The sequence below is a fragment of the Ovis canadensis genome, chromosome 15 (genome assembly GCF_042477335.2).
Source record: "Ovis canadensis isolate MfBH-ARS-UI-01 breed Bighorn chromosome 15, ARS-UI_OviCan_v2, whole genome shotgun sequence".
NCBI lineage: Eukaryota > Metazoa > Chordata > Mammalia > Artiodactyla > Bovidae > Ovis > Ovis canadensis.
Window position 1 is genome coordinate 61884602 of NC_091259.1, and position 26632 is coordinate 61911233.

The 26632-nt window shown below is 47.8% G+C and overlaps 1 protein-coding gene across 1 annotated transcript; it reads left to right on the forward strand.

Moving 5' to 3' along the window:
* The first annotated feature begins 3510 nt into the window (after positions 1-3510).
* LOC138420555 (2-acylglycerol O-acyltransferase 2-like) lies at positions 3511-21724 on the forward strand. The gene is made up of 6 exons (XM_069553847.1): positions 3511-3638; positions 10408-10586; positions 17839-18043; positions 18360-18534; positions 19162-19361; positions 20793-21724. Exons 1-6 carry the CDS (start codon positions 3548-3550, stop codon positions 20945-20947), a joined length of 1005 nt encoding a protein of 334 aa, XP_069409948.1. The 5' UTR covers positions 3511-3547; the 3' UTR covers positions 20948-21724.
* The last annotated feature ends 4908 nt before the right edge of the window (positions 21725-26632 follow it).

The window sequence follows — 26632 nt, forward strand, 5'->3', positions numbered from 1 at the left end:
CATTTTGCCTTTTCCTACTGTTCATGGGGTTCTCAAGGCAAGAATACTGAAGTGGCTTGCCATTCCTTTCTCCAGTGGACCACATTCTGTCAGACCTCTCCACCATGACCCGCCCGTCTTGGGTTGCCCCGGAGGCATGGCTTGGTTTCATTGAGTTAGACAAGGCTATGGTCCTAGTGTGATTAGATTGACTAGTTTTTGTGAGTATGGTTTCAGTGTGTCTGCCCTCTGATGCTCTCTTGCAACACCTACCATCTTACTTGGGTTTCTCTTACCTTGGGCATGGGGTATGCTTCACGGCTGCTCCAGCAAAGCACAGCTGCTGCTCCTTATCTTGGACAAGGGGTATCTCCTTACTGCCACCATTCCCTACCTTCAACGTGGGATAGTGGCAGGTGCCAATTTGTAATTGACACACAGGAGAAGATGAGCACACGTCCTGTTACTTTGCCATCCTGTTACTATGACTTCATGGCAAATCACTTCAGGGTCCCATCACTTCATGGTAGATAGAGAAAATGTGGAGACAATGACTCATTGGAAAAGACCTTGATGCTAGGAAAGATTGAAGGCAAGAGGAAAAGAGGTGGTCAGAGGATGAGATAGTTAGATAGCATCACCACTCAAGGGCAAACTCCAGGAGATAGTGAAGGACAGGGAAGCCCAGTGTGCTGCAGTCCATGGGTTTGCCAAGAGTTGGACGAGACTTGGCAACTGAACAACAACAACAACCTTACAAAGGTTATCAGATCTCATATTAAGCTGTGAAAGATTCGTGAATGCTGTGGTGAACACCATTTCAGAGCTCATGGTGTAGTTCAAGAATTCAAATCCTTGGAGAGACTACGGAGAAAGATCCTAAATTACAAAGATTTGCTGCTGCCAGTTTTTAACTTAAGTCAATGAATTAAGTCAACCTGTATATAATAAAAATGCCAAAATGCTGCATCTGGTTGAATGAGGGGATGAGGAGAAAAGAGTTAGCTTTATTTCCCTTGTTTACTCACGCTGCCCTATAATGCCTATAATCATGAAGATGGAATAAATTGTTCCATTTATTGTTTCCATCATTAAAAGAAAAAGCACAAAAAACACTGCAGAGGAATGGATGAAAATTAAGAATGAGCTTTTCAAAGAAAAGGAAATTCCTGTGACCAAAGCCATGTGCAACGTGAGTGTTCAGGGAATGCAAGATCCCAACCCTAGCTGGCAAACAGCCCAACACTAGCAAACAGTAATAAGTCTGACCACACCATGAGGCCAGCATCCAAGTGATCTCAGAGACATTCTTGGTGAGGGTGTAAACTGGTGCTGCCGTTTTGGGAAAAGCCTGGCACTACTCCTCCCCAGCTCGTACAGTCACATACCCTTTGACCCAGCAGTCCCTCTGGCTGTTGAGAGGGAGAAAGGACATAGAGACAGAGACCAGTGAGAACCCTGGTATCAGAGATGATCAAAGAGGCTGGCTGTGGGTGTAGCTTTCCCCTGCAAGAGATATCTAAATCAACAGAAGACTCATGGGTGAACCTGTGATAAAATGATATTCAAATGGCCAATGAACATTTTAAAATGTGCTCAGCCTCATTAGGCAATCTCATTAGGCACAGAGGAAGCCACTGTGAGCACAATAAACTGTCCCCATGTCCTCACTACAACAGATTAAATGTTGAGGAGGATGTGAAGCAACTGGAATTCTCATGTGAAGCTTGTGGGTATAAATTTGTACAATCACTTTGGGAAATACGTGAACTTACACAAAAAGACCCAGCTGTTCTATTTCCAGGCACATACTCAACACAAATGTATATAAATGAGCACTATAAGCCCGATACAGTACACCTGTCCTGCCGTGTGATATATAAGAGAGCTGTGAAGACTGTAGATCAGAATTCTCATCAAAAGGAGATTTTTGTCCCTCTTTCTTTTTATTGTACTATGTGAGACAATGGATGTTAACTAAATCTATTGTAATCATTCACAATGTGTCTAAACCAAATCATCATGCTGTATACCTTAAGCTTGTACAACGATGTATGTCAATCTTTTCTCAAAGAAAAAAAATTGGAAAAAACAGAAAAGAATGCCCATAGCAGTACAGTTCATAATAGCCAGACTCAGGCAATACCCTACATGTCCCCCAGCAGATGAATTGTGGTATATCCACCCAGTGAAGTCTTATGTAGCAATGAGAAAAAACATACTACAAATATACACAATTTGGATGATTCTTGAAATATAATCTTGAGCCAGAGACCCAGTCTCAAAAGAATACTTTGTGTGAGACTCACTTGTAAATTTCAGAGCAGACGAGGGTGGTAGGAGGTTTGGAGAAGAGAGGAGTGACAGGCAAAGACACAGGTGCTGGTCAGGTCCTATTGTCTATCAGAATGGAGATCACACCAGTGTGTTCACTCTGGGACAATGTATCCCTCCTACACTGAGGACTTGTGTCTTTTCCTGTATGTTTGATATATTTCAGTTCAAAGTGCACATTTAAAGGAAGAGATTCAGGAGAACCGACTAAGAGAGGTGAATGGAGAGGGACAGAAAGAGCCTAGAGTGATGCTAAGGTTTTGGCCTGTGTAACCAGGTCACTGGAGTCCCCTTTCCTGAGATGTCAAAGAGCAGAGGAAAGGCTGGCCGGGGCAGGAGAGGAAAGATCAAATTCAGTCTTAGACAGGCTGTGAAACAGACGCTGAGCAGACTACCAGGAAGGATATCAAGAACCCACCTAAATAGTCAAGTCTGGAGCACAAGGGGAGGTCAGGCTGAAGATGCAGTTTGGAAGTGCTCGTCCTGTAAACAGACTCCGAGGCCATGAGCCTGGATGAGGTCTCTGTGGGAGAGAGGAGGGAGGGTCCAGGCACAGAGTGGGCAGGAGAGCCCTGGTGAGGAATAAGAGCCACTGTGGAGACCCAGGAGCAGCCAGAGGGACAGGAGGAAAACCAGGTGAGTGTGGTGTCCACAGACCAGTGGTTTCAAGGGGGAAGGAGGGACCAGCTGTGTCTGAGGCTGCTGAGAGGTCAAGATGAGAGCTGAGAATTGACCACTGGATTCAGCAGTGTGGAGGCCACTGGTGAACTTGTCAAGGGCAATTCCACAGCACAGGAGCTGTTACTGTGTATTTGTGGAGGGGAACAGCAGACATGGCAGAAGAGGGGAGACAGCTACTGCAGCCAAGTCATTGGGTAGATGTGAGGAGGACAGAACTGCCCTATACTTAGTGCTTGACCTGTCAAGGGGAGGGCAAGATTCAAGCAAAAAGAGAAATGTATCTGGAAGATAAGGTATTGCCTGAGGAGGCGAATGTCCTTCCCTTCCTCCTTCCTTTAGCTGACTCCAGGGCAGGTGGGTTCAAAGGTTTCTCTCAGGAAACAGATTCCTGCCAAGGTGAGGGCAGGGAGGCATTAGGCTGGGCCGGGGTGGGTGGGGCACCCTCCTCCCAGACCACTAATGCTTACTCAACCTCTGGCAGCAACAAAACCAGTAGGTGCCTCAGACCACAGCAGAGCTCAGAGAAACCTGTGGAGTCAACCGAGGAGAGAGCATGGTGAAGTTCGCACCCCTGTCCGTGCCATGGGAGCGCAGACTGCAGACCTTTGTGGTTCTGCAGTGGATTTTCTCCTTTGCGGTCCTGGGTAAGGTGGGCTGGGCTGGGGGGACAAGAGACCGTGGGATTCTTCATCTCATCTGCTGGCACCATACTAGTTAGGAACGGCTCCCCCAAGAGCTAGTGTTCAGCCTGTGGACAGACCCTACTAGACTGGGGATAAAATATGAACAGACTCTGTACAGGCTCTGAAATGGTCAACAGCCATTTCACACACTCACACACAAACAGGCATGCACACACACATGCACGCAGTTACCATACGTATCCTCCATGTCCTCCCTTAGAACCTCCCCAAATTTTGCAGCTAAAGCATTTATCCCCAGGAAAGCAAGAAAACCAGCTCCTTACCACTGGCATCCTTGATGACTGACTTGTGTCTCTGCTCTAAATGTTGTTGGGACATTTTAAATGTCCCTGCTGCTACTGCTAAGTCACTTTAGTCGTGTCCGACTCTGTGCGACCCCATGGACAGCAGCCCACCAAGCTCCCCCATCCCTGGGATTCTCCAGGCAAGAACACTGGAGTGGGTTGCCATTTCCTTCTCCAATGCGTGAAAGTGAAGTCGCTCAGTCGTGTCTGACTCTTCGCGACCCCATGGACTGCAGCCTACCAGGCTCCTCCGTCCATGTTATTTTCCAGGCAAGAGTACTGGAGTAGGGTGCCATTGCCTTCTCCCTAGTTACCCCCATCACACAGATGAGCAGGGAAGCTGAGTGCCTTAGATGTGCAAGGCTGTAGGTCTGGGCTCCTGTGCTGCCAAAGGATGAAAGCGAAGGAGGCAGAGGGTTGAGAGAGGGCTGAGGTGTGGGAGGAGGTGTGGAGCAGGGGGTACCCCAGGGCAGGGGACAAGTCCCTTGGCTCCTGGAGGAAGGGTCCTGGGGGCCCAGAAGCAGGTAGGCTGATGCCTGAGGATCACAGGGTGGGGGTCGGGGTGGGGGGATGAGGGACATCTTGCTCACCTGGCCTTGGTGGAGCTTTGTCAGCACGAGTGTGTCTATCTGCCCTCATCCACCCTCAGCTCAGCCCAAGACCTAGGAACATCAGGAAGAGCACAGGGAGGTCGAGCAGCCCTCGGCCTGGAGCTAGAGCGAGGACAATTGAGAAGAGAGATCTGGGCCAGCTGGTGCTGGGAGCAGGAGCTTGTACCTTGTCCCTTACCCTGGGGAAAAAGGGGAGCCCCAGGAATGCTTTAGGAATGAGAGGGACAAGGTTCAGTCTGTGCAGTACAGGTCCCAGTGCTTGAAGCCTATGGATCTGCTGTGTTTGGAGTATGGGGGATAGACTGATGGCAGGGAGTACATATAGGGGGAAGCTGAGTGCCCTAGATGTCCAGGCTATATCAGGGGTCCCCAGTTTATGTGGCATGGGTCAAATCCAGCCCACTGTTTTTTTGCACTTGTACAGCCCAAGAATAGTTTTTACATTTTAAATTCTTGCATAATTTAAATGATTACAGGCCTATGTAATATCCTCCAAGTTGCCCCATAGAGCCAGAAAGTATACAAAATATTTTCAATCTGGTTGTTAAAACAAAGATTACTTACCTAGATCTAGGGAAGCTTCCAGTGGGTGGAGAGAAGGGACCCTTTCCAAAGATACTCAGGACATGGGTCCACAAGGCAGGATTTATAGGCTGGCAGGAAAAGTAAGGGCTTCCAGTGGGCCAGTAAATGCTGGCCATACGGTGAACAGCTGGTTCACACTGGATATAGAGCACGCATTTGGGAGAGGGGCAAAGAAGTAGCCAGAAAGTTTAACAAGGACGTGTCACCAAGGACTCAGGGCTCCGAAACAAATACTTTCCAGTTGATTTCTTGTTTACCATTTCTTTTCCTCTCCTCTGTAGCTCACACGCTCACACAGGAAGGTAAGCTCCTTTCAAACAGTTGGTCTTGCTCTCAGCTGAATCTCCAGCTCCTAGAAGAGTTGGTGTCCACTAACATTTGTTGATAAATGTCTTGTCCCATCTGACTAACTTTCTGTGTGAGCTCAGCCAATTTGCATACCCTCTCTGGGCCTCTGTAAAGTGGAGTTTTACATATTTCCTTCTTGGTGTTATGTGAGAAGGTAGAGGCCTCTCTTCCTTAGGGACTGAAAAGATCCCCAAGTTTGGTTTTGCCTGCTGACAGGAGTTAAGGGTGATGAGGATGGTGGGGAGTTCTTTCTGAGTGCAAGGGCCTCTTGAGTGGCTTTTTCCTAACCTTAACATGCTACGTTAGTTGCAAAAGCCAGCATGTGCTGTTGTAACACATCCAAACAGAATGTGTGTCCTACAAGTGAAAGGCTTCCCCAGATCCTACGCTCTTCAGTTCAGTTCAGTCACTCAGTCATGTCCGACTCTTCGGGACCCCATGGACCGCAGCACGCCAGGCCTCCCTGTCCCTCACCAACTCCCAGAGATTACTCAAACTCATCTCCATTGAGTCAGTGATGCCATCCAATCATCTCATCCTCTGTCGTCCCCTTGTTCTCCTGCCCTCAATCTTTCCCAGCATCAGGATGAGTCAGCTCTTCGCATCAGGTGGCCAAAGTATTGGAGTTTCAGCTTCAACATCAGTCCTTCCAGTGAACACTCAGGACTGATCTCCTTTAGAATGGACTGGTTGGATCTCCTTGCAGTCCAAGGGACTCTCAAGAATCTTCTCCAACACCACAGTTCAAAAGTGTCAATTCTTTGGCGCTCAGCTTTCTTCACAGTCCAACTCTCACATCCATACATGACCACAGGAAAAACCATAGCCTTGACTAGATGGACCTTTGCTGGCAAAGTAATGTCTCTGCTTTTTAATATGCTGTCTAGCTTGGTCATAAGTTTCCTTCCAAGGAGAAAGTATCTTTTAATTTCATGGCTGCAATCACCATCTGCAGTGATTTTGAAGCCCCCAAAATAAAGTCTGACACTGTTTCTACTATTTCCCCATCAATTTCCCATGAAGTGATGGGACCAGATGCCATGATCTTAGTTTTCTGAATGTTCAGCTTTAAGCCAACTTTTTCACTCTCCTCTTTCACTTTCATCAAGAGGCTTTTTAGTTCTTCTTCACTTTCTGCCATAAAGGTGGTATCATCTGCATATCTGAGGTTATTGATATTTCTCCTGGCAATATTGATTCCAGCTTGTGCTTCTTCCAGTCCAGCGTTTCTCATGATGTACTCTGCATAGAAGTTAAATAAGCAAGGTGACAACATACAGCCTTGATGTACTCCTTTTCCTGTTTGGAACCAGTCTGTTGTTCCATGTCCAGTTCTAACTGTTGCTTCCTGACCTGCATACAGATTTCTCAAGAGGAAGGTCAGGTGGTCTGGTATTCCCATCTCTTTCAGAATTTCCCACAGTTTATTGTGATGCACACAGTCAAAGGCTTTGGCATAGTCAATAAAGCAGAAACAGATGTTTTTCTGGAACTCTCTTGATTTTTCGATGATTCAGTGGATGTTGGCAATTAGATTTCTGGTTCTTCTGTCTTTTCTAAAACCAGCTTGAACATCTGGAAGTCCTACTCTCTAGGGAGCCATTACATACATAATATGTATATAGATATATACACACACACACACACACATATATATATATATATTTTTGCCTCTAGTGGCAAGGCTTATATGAAAGCAGCAGTAAAAGTACAGAGTCCTAACCACTGGACTGCCAGGGAATTCCCTCCAGGGAGTCACTATTAACAACTCAGTTTTATTCTCTACAAGCAGTTTTCTTTTTCTTTTGAAGAAAAAATTTTTCTTTGATGTGGACCATTTAAAGTCTTTATTGAATTTGTTATAACATTGCTTCTTTTTTAAGTTTTTGGATTTTTAGCCCCTGAGACATGTGGAAGCTTAGCTCCCTGACCAGAGATTGAACCCACATGCCCCCTGCATTGGAAGGCATGATGGTAAAATATATATAACTTATACTTTGTCATCTGGACCACTATTAAGTGTACAGCTCAGTGACACTACATTCATTCACTTTGACCGTCATGATTATCCATTTTCTGAACTCTTTTCATTTTCCCAAACTGAACCTCTGTACCCATTAAACAAAAACGCCCATGTCTCCCTCCTCTAGCCCCTGCCAATCACCATTCTCTTTTCTGTCTCTATGAATTTGATTGGTCTGTGAACCTCACAAAAGAGGAATCATCAAGTATTTGTGTGTATGTGTGTGACTATCTTTATCTCACTTTGCACAATGTCCTCAAGAGTCATCCTTGTTGTTGCGTGTTCCAGAAATCCCTTCCTTTTGATGGCTGAGTAATATTCCATTGTGCTATTTGCAACATTTTTCATCCTTTCATCCATCAATGGACTGATGGACATCTAGGTTGCTTTTACACTCCTTGTGGGTTGAACACTTCTCTGTTTGCCTTAAATATTTTTTAATAAAAAACTTGAATGGGAAAGTTGTAGAAGAGTGGGAATAAAATGCCACCCTTTTCACAAAAAAGAACATGTCCACGCTGGTAGATGCTCATGCATAGAGGATGGAAGGATGCTTGCAGATCTGGAGGGAGGAGGCAGATGCCCGGAGACAAGGATGGCTCGGCGGTTGACTTAGATTTTTAAGTGTTTTTTTTTTTTAATGCAAATATTTAATGTAAAAAAAATTATAAAGAATGTCAGCTAGGACTATCTACCTTGGGGCAAAATCAAAGGTCTACATGGGTTGCTTCCACTTTCAGAAAACCACTTCTAGGGACTTCCAGACCAGGGAACTCTCAGACTAGTCAACTAGGACTCTCTACCTTGGGGCAAAATCAAAAGTCTACTTTCCTGGTCCCATTCAAGTTTTTTATTAAAAAATATTTAAGGCAAACAGAAAACTGATCAACCCACAAGGAGTGTAGAAGCAACCTAGATGTCCATCAGTCCATTGACGGATGAAAGGATGAAAAATGTTGCAAATAGCACAATGGAATATTACTGAGCCATCAAAAGGAAGGGGTTTCTGGAACACACAACAACAAGGATGACTCTTGAGGACATTGTGCAAAGTGAGATAAAGATAGTCACACACATACACACAAATACTTGATGATTCCTCTTTTGTGAGGTTCATAGACCAATCAGATTCATAGAGACAGAAAAGAGAATGGTGATTGGCAGGGGCTAGAGGAGGGAGACATGGGCGTTTTTGTTTAATGGGTACAGAGGTTCAGTTTGGGAAAATGAAAAGAGTTCAGAAAATGGATAATCATTACGGTCAAAGTGAATGAATGTAGTGTCACTGAGCTGTACACTTAAAAATGGTTCAGTTGACAAAGTATAAGCTATATATATTTTACCACCATAGAAATTTAAAAAACAAAACAAAGTGCCCTAAACACAATACTGTGGAAAGTCAGCTCCGTGAAGGCAGGAATTTTTGTCTGTTGTACACGACTGAACCACCAATGCTTGGCACATTATACGTGTTCAGTGTTATGTGAGTTCCCACTTATTTCCTCTGGTTTATGAATTTACTACTGTTCATATTGGGTCAAAAGTCCTTTTCCTGGAAGCCGGCCAGGAGTGACAGACCCAGTCTACTCTACTTTCACATTCAGTACAACTGGAGGCTGACATTTTAACAGCGTGAGTGCATGGTATTGAAGAGAAGGAATGGGATGGGGTAGGAGGAATATTCTCTGAGAATGATGCTCCATTTGCATTAGGTTAGGGTCAGCCCCTCAGACCTCCCGACTCTGAGATGAAGCCAGGGTTAGCCTGCAGTAAAAGATTGGGAATTGTAGGTAAGAAGGTATTTCCTCACTTGACCAGGTCATAGCCATGCTGTATCCCTGACCCATGGGCCAGCCACAGTTTGGCCTCTTCCTTCCTCCCTCCTTCAGCAGCAAAGGGCAAGGTGGTCAGAGAAAATAGCATGATCAAAGCTAAGAGACTGAAGGAACATCATGTCTCCATGTAGATACACTGAACAATTTCATGTGGCCAGAGTATAGGGTCCATATGGGTGAATGAGGCTGGAGCAAGATGGGGGTCATCTAGCTCTGCAGAATCTGAATACCAGGCTGAGCTACATGGGCTGTTTTTAAAGTCATGAGAAAGTCATGGAAGGACTTTAATTAGAGGGGGGATCTGGCAGGATTTATAAATAGACAGATGGGCAGTGAGTGGGCAGAGAGAGGGCTGGGCAGAAAGCATTTCTCCTTTTTCTTTGGGGGGTCCTTAAGGGTGTACATTAGAAAGTGCTAATCTAGTCACTTCTCTCCCAGGCATTTATTGAGCACCCAGTGAATACAGACTACTTAACTGGACAGAAATGGGGGTGCAGGGGTAAAACTGGAATGAATAAGCAGCCTGGTACAGTGGGGAAAACTTAGTGTGGAGTTGGGTCTGCTGCTGCTGCTGCTAAATCGCTTCAGTCGTGTCCGACTCTGTGCGACCCCATAGACAGCAGCCCACCAGGCTCCGCTATCACTGGGACTCTCCAGGCAAGAACACTGGACTGGGTTGCCATTCCCTTCTCCAATGCATGAAAGTGAAAAGTGAAAGTGAAGTCGCTCAATCATGTCCGACTCTTAGCGACCCCATGGGCTGCAGCCTACCAGGCTCCTCCGTCCACGGGATTTTCCAGGCAAGAGTACTGGAGTGGGGTGCCATTGCCTTCTCTGAGTCTACCTGGCTTCAAATCCAGGCTCCCAGTGTGACATGGACAGGCTGCATTCTTTCCTCCTTGAAGTCAAGAGAGTCTCACCCCTTCCTCCTCGGGTGAGGGCTGGACAGGACAGTGCTGCTAGTTGGAGGAGAGCTTGTTCCTTCATTCCTCTGACCGCTTATCTTCCTGCTTCCCTTCCCAGCCCAGATCTGCATTGCTGTCTTCATAGGCCTCCTGTTCACAAGATTCTGGATCTTCAGTGTCCTATATGCCGTCTGGTGGTACCTGGATCTATCCAAGCCGTGGCGGGGGGGCAGGCGCAGCGAGGCCTTAAGACGCTGCGTCATATGGAGGTACATGAAGGACTATTTCCCCATCTCGGTGAGTAATGGGGTGGCTGGGGTGTGGTCAGGACTGTAGTGCCCCACACGTCCATGGGAAGTGTGATCTTCTGTGCAGTGAGCAAATACTGGGCTGGGAGGCAGGAGCTGGGCTTCCACTACTCTGTGGCCTGGGGAGGAGTCAGCTTCTGTCTGGCCAGGATGTAGGGCCACTATGCAGATGGATGAATGAACAGAATTTGAAGGAGCTCTGTGAGCCATATATTGTGGCACACCTTAGGTATCTTACAGACGTAAAGCCCTTAGCAGCCATGCTTAGGGGTGCAGGTTATAAACTTACGGTTCTAAGAGATCACCTAGCCCCACACTTCATAAGATGAGGAGACTAACCCCTAGAAAGGAACAGGATGTGATTGAGGTCACATACAAAGTTCTTCTACTGGATTAAAGTTTGTCCATTGTCAGTCTAGAGGGACGGGGGGAGGACAAGGAACTTGTTCTAGGTTCTCTAACCTGCCTCTCACTCTGGTACATTATGCATCCTTGGACAAGGACTTGCCACATCCTGAATGTATCCTGGATACTGTATCCAGTGATCACACCGATCCCTGACACCTGAGTTCTTTTGAATCTCTGACTTTCTGACTGAGGGCACCTGATGGCCATTTGGACACTTGACCCTGGACCCAAAGTTCAGACCTGAGTGGAACAGGATCCTTGATTTGAGTGAACTGACCTTTGACTCCTTTCCTGAATCCCAGACAGACTAAAGTCTTAGATGTAAGCAACTGGGCAAGGATGATTTATTGACCAGATAGGATGGGGAAGGTGATAGGGACACAGAGAGGTGCCAGCAGGGACAAGTAGGCCTCCTCTGGAAGCAGGTGAGTGAGTGGACAGTGCTGAGCCGACCTGAAGGGACCAGGTTAGGGGGTGGTCTTCCCAGGCCCCATATCCGCTTCCTATGCAAGGTGCCCTCCTGGGACCTTGTCAACAGAAGCTAGTAGGGTTTGCTGGCGCCTTAGAGGAGCCATGGGCCTGCCACAGGCAGAGTCCCTCATCCTCACCCCAGAATCTCTCAACTTTGAGATTATGAATTCCCTTCTCTCTCTGTCTTCTTCCCAGACCAGGGATTGCTATTCTGTGCCAGAAAAGCCAGAGTTTCCATGGGAAAGTGTTGTGACATCAGCTACCAAGCCAAGGAAAAGCCATAAGTAGTTTCTGGCCTCAAGTCGAGCTTTCTGGGTCTCTTTGTGGATTCTGTCCCTGTGATCTCACTCCGCACTGTCAACTGAATCCCAAGTCCAGCAGGGAAGGAAAGGTGGCCTGTGAAGGGAAGCGCACGTGCAGGCCCAGAAGCTGACCAGGGCATGGTTTCTGAGCATTAGTGTGACTAAAGCAGAAGGCACACTGGGGATGAAGTTGGAGAGGTTTTTAAGGATAAGATAAGGGAGATCAGTGGGTTTCCCAGGTGGCACTAGCGGTAAAGAACCCACCTGCCAATGCAGGAAATGCAAAAGACGTGGGTTCAATCCTTGAGCTGGAAAGATCCCTGTAGGAGGGCGTGGCAGCTCACTGCAGTATTTTTGCCTGAAGAATCCCATGTACAGAGGAGCTTGGTGAGCTCCAGTCCATGGGGTTGCAAAGAGTCAGACTCGACGGAAGCGACTTAGCACGCACATGTAAGGGAGACCAGTGCAAGCTATTCCACAGAAATGAAGTCTTCAACTGAGAGCTCTCCAGCGGGCTGTCTTCCTGCCATCCTGGGGCCTCCAAAGGGCCTCCTTTGCACCTGGAGCTTCTGCCAGTTGCAGAAAATGATTCTGTGCCTGTCTTATTCACCACTCTCCTGCTTCTCCTCCAGAGAGGATTTCTCAGCCCTGACACTACTGACAATGGTGGCACACTGGACACTGCAGAATTCTACCTGCACAGTGTTCAGGACTATTGCCTACATCAGGCCTTTGGCGTTACCACCTACAGAAGGCAGACAATACCACATAGTGGCCAGCAGAGGGCGGGCTGATGAGCACTTTGACTTGCTTGTCCTGGCCTGGGAGCCTGCAGGAGTCGGGCTATGACCCCAGAGTCTGGACCGCTGCACTTCCCAGGCGACCCTCCAATTCTTCCACACACTTCTACAGCACAGGGCTGGAAGGGATCTTACGATGGCTAGGAGGTAGGGGGTCCCAGGTAAGGAGTCCGCACTCGACTGGAGCGCCCACCCAATCATAAGCCTCTGTACTCTATGTCAAATTAGCCTGTGTTTCTGAGCTGCCTTCAGCTCTTACTGATTTTATGAGCTAGGGTCTATTGGGAGAATTTCAAGCAAAGTTGGGAAACTATTATATTTCTGAGCGTTGGATCTTTCTAAGTGCAACATTTGGGCTTCCTAAAGAGCTAACTTTTTTTTTTTGCCAAGAGAATGCATTTGGCAACTTTCTTTTGCCAAGAGAACGCACTGGTCATAGCAGATACCCTCTTCCAACAACACAAGAGAAGACTCTACACATGGACATCACCAGATGATCAACACCAGAATCAGATTGATTATATTCCTTGCAGCAAAAGATGGAGAAGCTCTATACAGTCAGCAAAAACAAGACCAGAAGCTGACTGTGGCTCAGATCATGAACTCCTCATTGCCAAATTCAGACTTAAATTGAAGAAAGTAGGGAAAACCACTAGACCATTCAGGTATGACCTCAATCAAATCCCTTATGATTATACAGTGGAAGTGAGAAATAGATTTAAGGGACTAGGTCTGATAGAGTGCCTGATGAACTATGTATGGAGGTTTGTGACATTGTACAGGAGACAGGGATCAAGACCATTCCCAAGAAAAAGAAATGCAAAAAAGCAAAATGGCTGTCTGGGGAGGCCTTACAAATAGCTGTGAAAAGAAGAGAAGTGAAAAGCAAAGGAGAAAAGGAAAGATATAAGCATCTCAGTGCAGAGTTCTAAAGAATAGCAAGGAGAGATAAGAGTCTTCCTCAGCAGTCAATGCAAAGAAATAGAGGAAAACAACAGAATGGGAAAGACTAGAGATCTCTTCAAGAAAATTAGAGATACCAAGGGAATATTTCATACAAAGATGGGCTCAATAAAGGACAGAAATGGTATGGACCTAACAGAAGCAGAAGATATTAAGAAGAGGTGGCAAGAATATACAGAAGAACTGAACAAAAAGGATCTTCACAACTCGGATAATCACGATGGTGTGATCACTCATCTAGAGCCAGACATCCTGGAATGTGAAGTCAAGTGGGCTTTAGAAAGCATCACTATGAATAAAGCTAGTGGAGGTGGTGAAATTCCAGTTGAGCTATTTCAAATCCTGGAAGATGATGCTGTGAAAGTGCTGCACTCAATACGTCAGCAAATTTGGAAAACTCAGCAGTGGCCACAGGACTGGAAAAGGTCAGTTTTCATTCCAATACCAAAGAAAGGCAATGGCAAAGAATGCTCAAACTACTGCACAATTGCACTCATCTCACATGCTAGTAAAGTAATGCTCAAAATTCTCCAAGCCAGGCTTCAGCAATATGTGAACCACAAACTTCCAGATATTCAGGCTGGTTTTCGAAAAGACAGAGGAACCAGAGATCAAATTGCCAACATCTGCTGGATCATGGAAAAAGCAACAGAGTTCCAGAAAAACACCTATTTCTGCTTTATTGACTATGCCAAAGCCTTTGACTATGTGGATCACAATAAACTGTGGAAAATTCTGAAAGAGATGGGAATACCAGACCACCTGACCTGCCTCTTGAGAAACCTATATGTAGGTGAGGAAGCAACAGTTAGAACTGGACATGGAACAACAGACTGGTTCCAAATAGGAAAAGGAGTATGTCAAGGCTGTATATTGTCACCCTGCTTATTTAACTTCTATGCAGAGTACAGCATGAGAAATGCTGGGCTGGAAGAAGCACAAGCTGGAATCAAAATTTCAGGAGAAATATCAATAACCTCAGATATGCAGATGGCACCACCCTTATGGCAGAAAGAGAAGAGGAACTAAAAAGCCTTTTGATGAAAGTGAAAGATGAAAGTGAAAAAGTTGGCTTAAAGCTCAACATTCAGAAAATGAAGATCATGGCATCTGGTCTCATCACTTCATGGGAAATAGGTGTGGAAATATTGTCAGACTTTATTTTTTTGGGCTCCAAAATCACTGCAGATGGTGACTGCAGCCATAAAATTACAAGACATTTACTCCTTGGAAGGAAAGTTATGACCAACCTAGATAGCATATTGAAAAGCAGAGACATTACTTTGCCAACAAAGGTCCATTTGTCAAGGCTATGGTTTTTCCAGTGGTCATGTATGGATGTGCAAGTTGGACTGTGAAGAAAGCTGAGTGCCAAAGAATTGATGCTTTTGAACTGTGGTGTTGGAGAAGACTCTTGAGAGTCCCTTGGACTGCAAGGAGATCTAACCAGTACATTCGAAAGGAAATCAGTCCTGGGTGTTCATTGGAAGGACTGATACTAAAGCTGAAGCTCCAATACTTTGGCCACCTCATGGGAAGAGTTGACTCATTGGAAAAGACTTTGATGCTGGGAGGGACTGGGGGCAAGAGGGGAAGGGGACGACCGAGGATAAGATGGCTGGATGGTATCACTGATTCGATGGACATGAGTCTGAGTGAACTCCGGGAGTTGGTGATGGACAGGGAGGCCTGGCGTGCTGCGATTCATGGGGTCGCAAACAGTTAGACATGACTGAGCGACTGAACTGAACTGAAGAGCTAATGGTGGAGAATCAGGCATATTCCCCCAGGAGGACCTGTCTCCATCTGCCGTTCCCCCTGTCACAGCTGGTGACATTCTGCATACATAGTCTTGCCCTTTGCTTTTCCATCTGATGAGTGATCGTGGCCATCTTCCCCTATCAGGACAGGAAGAGTTGCATTGTATGTCCCTATGGCTACACAGTGGCCCACAAGGAAGTATTTCATAATTTGTCTAAACAGGCTCTGTTGATGTACATTTGACTGGATGCCAAATTTTGGTATTACCAAAGGGGGGTGAACTTCAGTTAATAATCGTGTTCAGATGCCGTTTTGCACAAGTGTGAGAAATTCTGTAGCTAAATTCCTAGGCAGTGGAGTTGCTGGCTTAAAAAGGTCAGTTACATTTTAATACTGATAGATATTGCTTCATTGTCTTTAAGGGGTTGTAACAAAATTATTTTCCCACTAGCTGAGAAAGAGAATTCATAAAATACTTCAGTATGGGGAGTCAGGTATGTTTTTAAAGAAACATACTGAGATGGGTTCCTAAGGAAACACCTTTCCCAATGAGAATAACCAGAAATATCTCTCTTGTCCTTATTTTCGGGGGCTTACCTGGTGGCTCAGAGGTTAAAGCATCTGCCTGCAGTGCGGGAGACCCAGGTTCAATCCCTGGGTTGGGAAGATCCTCTGGAGAAGGAAATGGTAACCCACTCCAGTATTCTTGCCTGGAGAATCCCATGGACGGAGAAGCCTAGTAGGCTACAGTCCACGGGGTCGCAAAGAGTTGGACACGACTGAGCGACTTCACCTTCACCTTCACCTTCCTTATTTTCACATTCAATAAATTCCCACTGCATGAGTGAAAGAAGTTTGCCTTTATCTGTGAAGCAATGGTGACTCCACCTAAGGTCCCCTCAGACTTTCTGCAAAGGGTCGAGGGTAACCAGAGGGCAGAGTGGGGGAGGGAGTTTGCAGAGATCAAGTCCAGGTCAAGGACAGGACAAGCTGGGACTGTCCAGCTGCGGTAGGGCAGATAGGCTCAGACTTCCAATGCTGTCCCTTGGGTCCACCTCCAGTGCTATCTCTTGGGCCCCTGCTCTGAGATGGGCGGCCAGGCCTCTGGGGCCTGAAGGTAACAAGCATCCTCAGGGCCAGTGCTGAAGATTTCAGCTTGTTGACTAGATGACCTTTCATGGTGCCACAGCTGAGCCTGAGTGGAATGGACTGCCTGCGCCTGGAAGCGCAAATTACGAGGCCTGGGTAGTCTTGTTAGGGAACTTCCTGCCAGGGGCTTAGGGCTTGGGTCAAGGGGCCTCAGGGCCTCTGAGTCTAAAGGCTGTGCCTCCCAGAGCCCAGGGCTCTGTAAAGGGTGGGCCCTGCATTTCCTGGCAGAGTAGGGAAGGGGTTGGTCACACACAGAATCACTGGCAGTTATCTTTGCACATTGAAGCCTGTCTAGTAACTGGTGGGAGCAGCATTTTGTTTTTAAAATTATTTTATGTTTGGCTGTGCTGAGTCTTTGTTGCTGTGTGTGGGCTTTCTCTAGTTGCGGATAGCGGGAATTACTCTTCATTGAGGTGCGTGAGTTTCTCATTGCGGTGGCTTCTCATTGGGTTTCTCTCTTGTTGTGCAGCATGGGCTCTAGGCACGCGGGCTTCTGTGGTTGTGGCTTGTGAGCTCAGTAGTTGTGTCACACAGGCTTAGTTGTATCCTAGCATGTGGAGTCTTCCCGGACCAGGAATCGAACACATGTCCCCTGCATTGGCAAGCAGATTCTTAACCATTGGACCACCAGGGAAGTCCAGGAGCGACATCTGTTAACTCAGTTCTGCCCCCTCTGTCCTCACCCCACTTTGCCTGGAAGCTGCTGGAGATGAACAGCTCTCCTCTCCCACTCCTTCTGGTGGTTTCTGGTGCACCCTCTGCTGCAGGACCAACCAGACCTGGGAAGAGCTGCCAATAGCTAGGGGAAGAGGCAGATAGATGGTAATGACGGTCTGACGCAGGGGGAACAGAGAGCCATCAGAGAGACACTTGAATTGTACAGAGGGGTAAACGGCACTAAGGCCAGCCTCCAAGTCTGCAGACTCTTTCAACCACCCTGATATAGCTAGCGAATTCTCACTCCCAGGTCCTACATGCTGAGTTTTCTCAGAGGGAATTTGGTTAGAACAGGGCTGTTTGACTGGCAGCTCTGTGTGTGGCCCTTGATGGTATATGAACTATGCCAATTATGATTATCCTGTCCTGTAGTCTTGGTAATTCCAGGGAACTCACAGACCTGAGATTCTCAGCAGAATGTAGTCAGGGCAGGGTCAAATGTCCACGTGTAATACATTGAAAGCTAGAGAGGGAGACAATTTGTCTGAAGCTCACAGCAAGTCTGAGACTTGGGTGGCAGCAGGGTCTCCCTGGGTGCATTCACATGTATATCTCCATCTTCCTAAGAATTAGAGACTCAGAGAGGGGGAGCAAGCTACCCAAGATCACACTGGTGCTGGCAGAATGGTATGAGGTGCAGCTCCAATTCAGCAGATTGCTGTCCCTGCAGCTGGTCAAGACTGCCCATCTGGACCCCTCCCGGAACTACCTCGCTGGCTTCCACCCCCACGGAGTTCTGGCCACCGGAGCTTTTACCAACCTGTGCACAGAGAGCACCGGGTTTTCCTCACTCTTCCCTGGCATCCGCCCACATCTGATGATGCTGAACTTGTGGTTCTGGACTCCTTTCTTCAGGGATTATATCATGTCAGGGGGTGAGTTTTCCCAACCCTGAGTAACCTAGTTGGGTGAGGGCTGCAGGCATGGAGGAGCGATTTTACAGAGGGCTGTCGACACTTCTGTACTTCTTCCAGGTGAATGTGTAGTGGAGAAGGAAGCTAGATTCAAGGAAGCACTTCCCACAGCTCTGTGCTTAGTGATCCACTCAGTTGGGGGTTGGGAAGACCTGAAGGGCTCAGTCCCAGTCCTCAGGGAATTCACAGTTGGGAACTGGAGTGGAGCCTAGCCCACATCTCTGCCCATGGTCCCTGCCCCTTCACCTCATACCTAACTACCTTTCTCTCTCCCCAGGGCTGGTCCCAGTAGACAAGGAGAGCGCCGCTCACATTCTGAGCAGGGAAGGAGGCGGTAACCTCATGGCCATCATTGTTGGGGGCGTCCAGGAGGCACTGGATTCCAGGCCTGGAGGCTACAAGCTGGTGCTGCGGAACCGCAAGGGCTTCATCAGGCTTGCCCTGATGCACGGGTATTGGGAAGAGGGCTCTGGGTTCAACTGGAGATTGGCAAGGATTGTGTTTTGGCGGGAAGACAGCACAGATGAATACACATCCTATTTTGGCAGAAAGAGTCACAATCCATTGACAGTGAAGATTCTGTGTTGGTGGTTGATGTACTGTCTCATTCCCAAGTAGCCAGAGAAAATTCTAGAAGGGAGATTTGGTGATGAAAGGGAATAGGGTCAAGGGTCATATTACTGAAAACTTGCATTACATCTGAGTCTAGGGCATTTGGGAGAATGGTGTTTGGGGCATAGCTTAGAGCTGTTCTCTTACCTTGAAGCATCTGTGAAGAATACAAGCTAACTAGGGAAGAAGAAATTTTTCCAGAAAGGTTGCATGTTTTATGCCTGGAAGGGCTCTCTGAAGCATTCTGTTCTGTCATGGTGTAACTGGGAAGCCATGGTCCAGAGAGGAGCCCTGACCTGTCTAAAATCACAGAGCAAGGCTGTGGCGGGTCTGGAGAACACCCAGGGCCTCCTACTTTTGTCCCAGGGCTTTGTCCTCTGCTCCAGTTCCTGGCTCACTAGGTCCCTGCAGCAGGCTATGTGGCCAGGTTCTTGCCCCTCCACGCGCTCTCTCCTGTCTCCCTCTAGGGCAGCTCTGGTACCTATCTTCTCCTTTGGGGAGAATGACATATTTAAGCAGGTTGAGAACTCCCCTGGCTCCTGGGTGCGCTGGTTCCAGGACCGACTTCAGAAGATTGTAAGAGTCTCCATCCCGCTCTTCTACGGCCGTGGAGTCTTCCAGTACAGCTTTGGTCTTATGCCCTACCGCCGGCCCATCACCACCGTGGGTGAGCCTAGACTCGGGGTGGGAGAGGAAAGGGCTACACAGTCAGGGGCTCAAGCTGGTGTTGCAAAGGGGACTAGACATGAGCCAAAGACATCATTGAATTTCATGGAGTTCACGTTCCAGAGTGTGAAACAGATACACAGGCAGATAACCCTGATGAAAGAAAGTCTGGGATGGGAAATCTAACAGACAAAACAAACAAACAGTCACCTCTACTGATTACTGGGCACCTGCTGTGTGTCAGGTACTGCACTGACTGCTTACATGCAGCAGCTTAGTTTTCCCAACAACCTTGTAGGCAGTGATTATTATCACCATTTTACTAAAGGCAAACTGAGACTCAGAGAAGGTAAATCACTTCCAAAAGATCACCCTGTCCTTGATACAAAGTTGAGGTTTGATCAGGGTCTACTTGATTTTTTATGATGCCAGAGAGGAGGGTTTAATTCTGACAGGAGGATCTTGTAAGGCTTATTGGAAAAGTGGATACAAGAGAAGGGCATTCCAGGTTTGATAGTATTGTGTGTAAAGTAGCAATCAGCAGGCTGTGAAGGAGAGCCTGAGGGATTTCCCTGTAAATAATGGGCATGGGCCTTAGTGCATGGATTTAGCACCATCTTTTCAGCTATTTGATTGTCTCATTTGCTTTGTCTTGGATTCCAACTAAGTTTCAGTGACAAAGCTTGTAGAGTGAGGTCTTTTCATCTCCACTCACCCAGTCATTTCTTAGTTGAGTACAGACTTGGCCAACCCTCTACACCATGACTTTCCCTGGGTTGTCTGGCAATATTTTCTTGAATATAATTTACAATGGATGCTTCCAGAACCATTCTCAAGAGAAGACAGGACAGCTGCTTTCTGAGCCAGGCAGAACTTGAGGAAGGAGGTTGATAGGTCCTCCCATGTCCTCCCTAGAATGGGGGCACTGTAGTGGAAGGAGAGGAGGTAGAAGGCACTTGGGCTGTGGACCACCTCCTCTCAGACATACAGACACTTCCGCTCATGGGATGTGAGACTCCCAGATCTACGTGTCCATGAGGCTAAGAGCACAACCTCAGGGCTTACAACAAGTCACTGATTCTTCCTAAGTGACCCTGACCAATTTGCTCAACCTCCCCGAGTCTCAATGCCTCAGCTGTCAAATAGGAATAATAGCAGGTTCTATCTTCTTAGGATTGTTAGGATGACTTAAGAGATAATGCATTAAAATGCATTAAAACTGGTGCATTAAAACACCAGCTGGTGATATTGTTAATATATCAGAATCTTGGAGTTGCCCTAACATCTTAGAATCTATGACTCAAAATAGAATTGAAAGGGAAGGAGAAAGAGTGCTTACCTACTCAGATGACCATTGTGGTGGGAACCCCGAGGGTCCCTGTGCCTTCAGTGGTTCTGGCTCTGAGCCACCACTCACCTCTATGTCTTGCAGTGGGGAAGCCCATCGAAGTGCAGAAGACATCACATCCCTCCCGGGAGGAGGTGGACAGGCTGCACCAGCGCTACATGAAGGAGCTGGAAAACCTCTTCGAAGCCCACAAGCTCAAGTACAACGTCCCCAGAGACCAACACTTGGAGATCTGCTGAACACCTACCCAGAGAAGGGGCTCCTCCAAAGGGCAGTGCTGGCATTAGGGAGGATGGAGGAAGGTTCTGTGATCCCAGAAGGCTTCCTGGAGGTGTCTGTTGAACACAGCTGCAGAGCCTTCCCTGACTCCTGCATCTCCACCCCACGCCAGGCCCTGGGTCACAGCTGGCTCCTTGGCAGAGGAGACCGGACTCTGGCGTAGGTGACTTGCTCTCCTGCACTGACTCCTCTGTAGTGGGCCCTCCCCTTCATTCTGCCCACCTGAGAAGTGGGAGAGGATGATGTCTGTGTCTCCGTCCTCTGTGGTCCTGTCGCTCAATGGGCAGGACAAGAGCAGCTCCAGTTAGCAGGTTTCTCTGCCTCTGCCTTGAGTGACAGCACAGAAGCAGCCCCAGCTGCTACAAGCTCCCCCATCCTGCATTCTGCCTGTCCCAGCTCCTCCCTCCCTGAGATGAAGAGGAGGGCGAGGCTGCAACCCCCTGACTTATCCTGGGACCTTCAAGTTTCTGAGTCCTCTGAGCCCCAGAGTGGCAGCCAGAGGGGCCGGAAAGTGGGGAAGGAGACTGTAGCTCTATCATTGGCTGAATGACCATGGCAGACCTCTTCACCTTCCCTCTGGGTCTCAGTTTCCCCCAGGGACTAAGATGACCTCTGACCTCAGCTGTGATGTCACATTGGCTGAGAGCTCCATGAGTCAGCCGCTGATCCTGCTTTGTAACTTCAGCCCTGACTTTGACACAGAAGGGAGCTCCATAAATGTCAATTCATCAGTGAAAGAATTCTGTTTCAGCCTTCTCTTCCTCCACCCTTCTCCCCAGCTGGGAGCCTCCCATTGTGTCCCAGCCTGGCCCTGCAGCCCTGCTGCTCCGTGTCCCCTTCCCAGATGGTGGGTCAGATGGGCCATAGAATGGCATGTTACTCCTTCCTCCCTGACCAGTCAGCTCCAACTTACCACCTCTGCCCTGTTCTGTGGGAGACAAGGGGGAGGCTATGTATAGACACAGGGCAGACCAGGGAGAGAAGGAACATGAGGAGTGAATGGTCAGTGTCTGCAAGCAGGGCAGATGGGGACAAGCCTCTGATAAGGAAAATTCTGGGTCACTGGCTCTGGGATATGTGTCATGAATGATCAGACAGGATGATAGGGTAGGACCAGTACTATGAACGCCCACATCTGAAGTGGGAAAGCAAGTTCTTTTCCCTCTAGAAGCTAATCACAGCAATAAGTACAAATGGGGTGTTGGGGGCGGGGGGAGTGGGGAGAAATTCTGTGGATGTAAATTTAGGTTCAGTAACCCTGGGAAAGACCCATCCCCTTTCAACCTCAGGTTTGTTATCAGGGAAATAAGAATTACAGTACCTAACTTGGGTTTGTGCTTGGAATAGATAATATTATGAGATGGTTAACCATTCCCCATCCTGTGAGGAGTGCTGGGGAGTAGGAGGAATTAGCAGGCAGGCCATAAATCTACTCAGCATCTCTTGATGGCCTGTTCTGACCCTAGGAGGTGGGAGCAATAGGGTCCCAAGAGAGGGGGGAATCAAGTGCAGTGGGGTTGAGAGGGGAAGTGATGGTTTCCATCAAGGGAAGAGGAGGAAAGTGGCAGGTAAGCAGGGCCATTGACGAAGGACTAGATTTTCCAGGAGAGAAGTACCTGCCCACTGCAGTTTCTATTGCTAGTATTGAACCACTTCAGACTTTAGTGGCTGAAGGCAGTAAGGATTTATTAAGTTCACATCTCTGTGGATGGCTGGGTGATTCTCACTCTTTCAGCTCTCCCACCTGCTGTGTCTTAGGACCTGTTGATATCTTTCCCAGGATGCTCTGTCTCCTCAATTTGATCATCCAAAGGTCACCTCCTTGGTCAAGCCCTGCACACCCACCACCCTCAAGCTAAATCCCCGCTCTCCCAATCCACTGCCTGAATCAAAGTTAGTTATCCCTCTTGTAGAGAAGTTTGGTGTGAAAGATCTATGACTGATGAGTGGTCAAGTTTGTCACCAGAGAGCTGGAAGCACCTAGGGGTTCCTTCTCAGTTCACTCAGGAGGAGACAGCTGACCTGCTCCAGTGGGGACAGTTTCAAAGCGTAGAGTGGGGAATCACTCCCAGGCTCTCTCGAGTGGCTGCTGGCAGAGGCTTCAGAGCCCTGCATGTGGACCTCTCCATCACGCTGTCAAGTGATGCTCACTAGGATTCTCCAGAGTAAGCCAGTCACCAAGGAGAGAGAGAGGGAGCCCAAGACAGATAGAGAGAAGCCCTACTGCCTTCTAGTACCTAGCCCTGAGTCACTCACCATCAAATCTGCCTAATTGCATCTGTTTGACATGAGGCCCTAAGCCCAGTCCACTCTCCATAGGAGGCTGTGACACCTGGAGGTGAAGTCATTGCTGGCATCTTGCAGGCGCTACCACAGTGACAGCCATCGAGCCCTCAGAGAATGCACTGGGCAACCTCAACACTGTGGCGTTGCAGGAGGCTGTCTGCCTGGAGGACACAGGCTGAGATGCGTGCACAGCAGGGCCCCAGGTGGGGCAAAGGTGTGAGCACAGGTCAGAGGTGGAAATCATGGCCGTGAGCCCAGGCCCGCCTGGGAGGCAGTACAAGGTGACCAACAGACTAAGCACATCTGGATAGGGAATGGGGACAGACTGGCTGGGCCATAGGGAAGGAGATAGCCCTCTTTCACTGCAACCTTGGGGGCCACACATTGAAGACCTCAGTCAAACAAGTTAAGAGCAGAAAGCCTGATCTGAGAGGGCTGCCTACAGAGGTACCCTATTAGGGACATCCACACTGGACTTTGTGTGGACAGAAGTGTCCTTTCATGTGTTCAGCACTGACGCTGAGGTGTTTGTTAAACAGTCGGCCTCCCCATGAATACAGAGATCCAGGAGCTGCAGAGCAAGGGTCCAGTACTACACAGGACCTGCTCCCTGACACCCCATTATCACCCTAACCTGCCTGAGTGTCCTTGCTTTTGTGGGAAGATCTCCCACCAACACACAGGCCAACTCAGCCCGAGGAGCGCAGGAGATGTCAGCTGTGGTAAAGAGGCTCAGAGGTCCGCAGGAGTGTCCTCCTGAAATCAGGCTGCCCTTTGTTCTCAGACATCATTACTCACAGGGAACAAATGGCCTGTTGGGGCCCTGCCTGGTGACACTGCTGGATGGTGACAAGTGGGACAAAGGTCAACCAGCACAGATCTATCAGCAACCGCCTGGCCTGACCCAGCCTCACCCTCTCAGGGGGGGACTGGGCTTTGCTAGAGATCGGGAGGAGGCAGAGGTGGGAACACGGGAGCTGCTAAGAGAGCAAAGGCAGAGAGGAGGGAGTGGGCAGAGCACACGCGGGAGAGACCTCCTGGTGAGGGTCAGGGTCAAGGGAGGTTTAGGGAACAGGAGGCTGAGGTTCAGGCCTTTGTGCAGCAAAGTTCTATTGAGATAGAGAGGGAGCAGGGCAGACAGGGTTCCTGAGGGTGCCTGGCCTGCTGTCTGGGGTCTGCCTCCAGTCCAGGGGTCAGGAATTCATCCCCAGGTTGGGAGGAGCCCTGGAAGGTGCTTGAGCTGGAGCGGGTCGTGGGCCAGGTAGAAGGGCAGTGGGTGCCTCAGGCTGGACTGAGCATCTGTCTTGGTGACTCCACAGCAGGGCAGAGTCAGCTCCCTGAGCAAACTGCTCAGTGATTACTTACTTTGTGCTGGCCTCTGGGTGGATGCTCTACATACAGTATCTCAGTGTAACTGACAGTGCCTTCCTCATGCAGATGAGGTTCATATCAGAGGTTAAAGACCTTTCTAGAATCTTGGTCCCAATATGAAACCTGCTTGCACAGATGTCCTGGCCTCACCTTGCCTGCCGTGGCCTCAAACTTGGTCAAATTTCACCCTGAAGACACCAGCGGCGCCAGTTGCAGCTGTGGGCTCCCAACACCACCGGTGCTGTGTGCTCCCACACAGCCCACAGCCCATCCATCTTCACCTAGAACCAAAAAGGGTCCAATCAGTGCCAGCGCTTCCTTGTCCCTTCTGTTGATAAATGCCTGAAAGTGGTTTTAAAGACCCGAGAGGGTTTGTGTCTATCATGAGCTAGGTTTGGGCTTTTCTTAGATTCCATGTCTTCCCCTCACTCTCTGCCACAGAGCTGACCTGAGTGTCTGCGTTTTAATGAGTTGAACAGGTGCCATGTCTGTCAAGTTAAGGGACTGAAAACAAATAGAAACGAGAGGAAGATTCCTTTTCCCAGCAGATTTAAACCTATGGCTGATTTATGTTGATGTTTGGTAGAAATCAATACAATATTGTAAAGCAATTATTCAATTAAAAATAAATAAATTTAAAAAAATAAAAGGGACCTTGAATAAAATAGAAACATCACTGAACTCTGGTTTTATCTGTAAATGTCAGGGTTGAGGATCAAAAGGGGTCTCCTCCCTCAAAAAAGGTTAACTATGTCTGAAGTTGTTGGAGTTGCCCTAGATTAGTGTTTCTCAATATGTGGTGGTAAAGGACCAGGTTTTTGTATTTTTCCTTCTTTTCTAATCTATCATGGACTTATCTATTTGTAAATGTGATATAAATTATTTTTAAAATGAAGCAAGAAAACAAATAGTACAAATCCAATAATTAATTATTAGTTTCAATACACATAGAACTGCTCCGCCACATTGCTCTAAGGTTTCTGAGCAGTTACTCCCCACCTCTGTACTTACCTTGTCAGGAACCAGTAACAGGCAGCTCGTGGACAAGGCAGGTCCTCAGACCACACGGGAGCCTCACTGCCCCAGGAAGTATGGTGTTGCCTTGTTGCTGGCCTGAAAGGAGATTGTGGGGTAAGGGACACAGAATGCCTGGTGAACTGCTGAGCACTGTACATGGGTCAGTAGGGGCTGTCGTCTTAGTCCCTGATACCTGGTAGGATGAGGGGCTCTGGGAAGGGAAGGACTTGTCTGAGATCTCACAGCTGGTAAGTGGCCAATGCAGGACTGGTCTCAGCCCTCATCCAAGGCTCTTCCAATCTGCCTTGGCCACTTTAGCCCAATTCAGGACCACTCTGATGGGCCATTTGGGTTCAGCTTCTCTCTCTGCCCAATTCTACTACCCTCTTTCCTCATAAACTTTTCGTAGAGAGGAAATGCAATCATGAATAAAGTCATGTCCATTCATGATGAGGAATTGGAAATCAGGACCCCAACTTGATATCTCTCTACACAATAGGAAATGAGATGTCTGAGTTTACCAAGAAGGAGAGAGGATCTGCATCCATGCGACACTTATATACTCCAGGTGAGATGTAAATTGATGCTGTTATTTTGCAAAAGCCTGACACCACTACTCTGCAGCTGGTGTAATCACATAGCTTTAGACCCAGCTGTCCCTCCAACCGTTGAGAGTGTGGGAGGGAGAAAGGACACAGAGACGGAGACCAGTGAGAACGCTGGTGTCAGAGTTGATCAGAGGTTGGCTGTGGGAGTGAAAAACAGCTTTCACATGCAAGAGATATTTAATCAATATTTATTGAATCAACAGAAGACTAGAACATGAACATATCATAAAATGATATTCAAATGAATCGTGAACATTATTTTTTGCGGAGACATTTTTAATTACACTACTCTTTGCATTATGTATGGGAACAGTATGTTTAATTTATTAAGTCCAAGAGAAAAGATAACTCACTGACACAATG

What these genes read in the sequence shown, in the direction of transcription:
- LOC138420555 (XM_069553847.1), top strand. Translation starts at nt 3,548, where the DNA reads ATGGTGAAGTTCGCACCCCTGTCCGTGCCATGGGAGCGCAGACTGCAG. An exon ending in TTTCTCCTTTGCGGTCCTGG is followed by an intron (nt 3,639 to 10,407) that starts GTAAGGTGGGCT and finishes TTCCCTTCCCAG; the next exon opens with CCCAGATCTGCATTGCTGTC. An exon ending in CCGGCCCATCACCACCGTGG is followed by an intron (nt 19,362 to 20,792) that starts GTGAGCCTAGAC and finishes TATGTCTTGCAG; the next exon opens with TGGGGAAGCCCATCGAAGTG.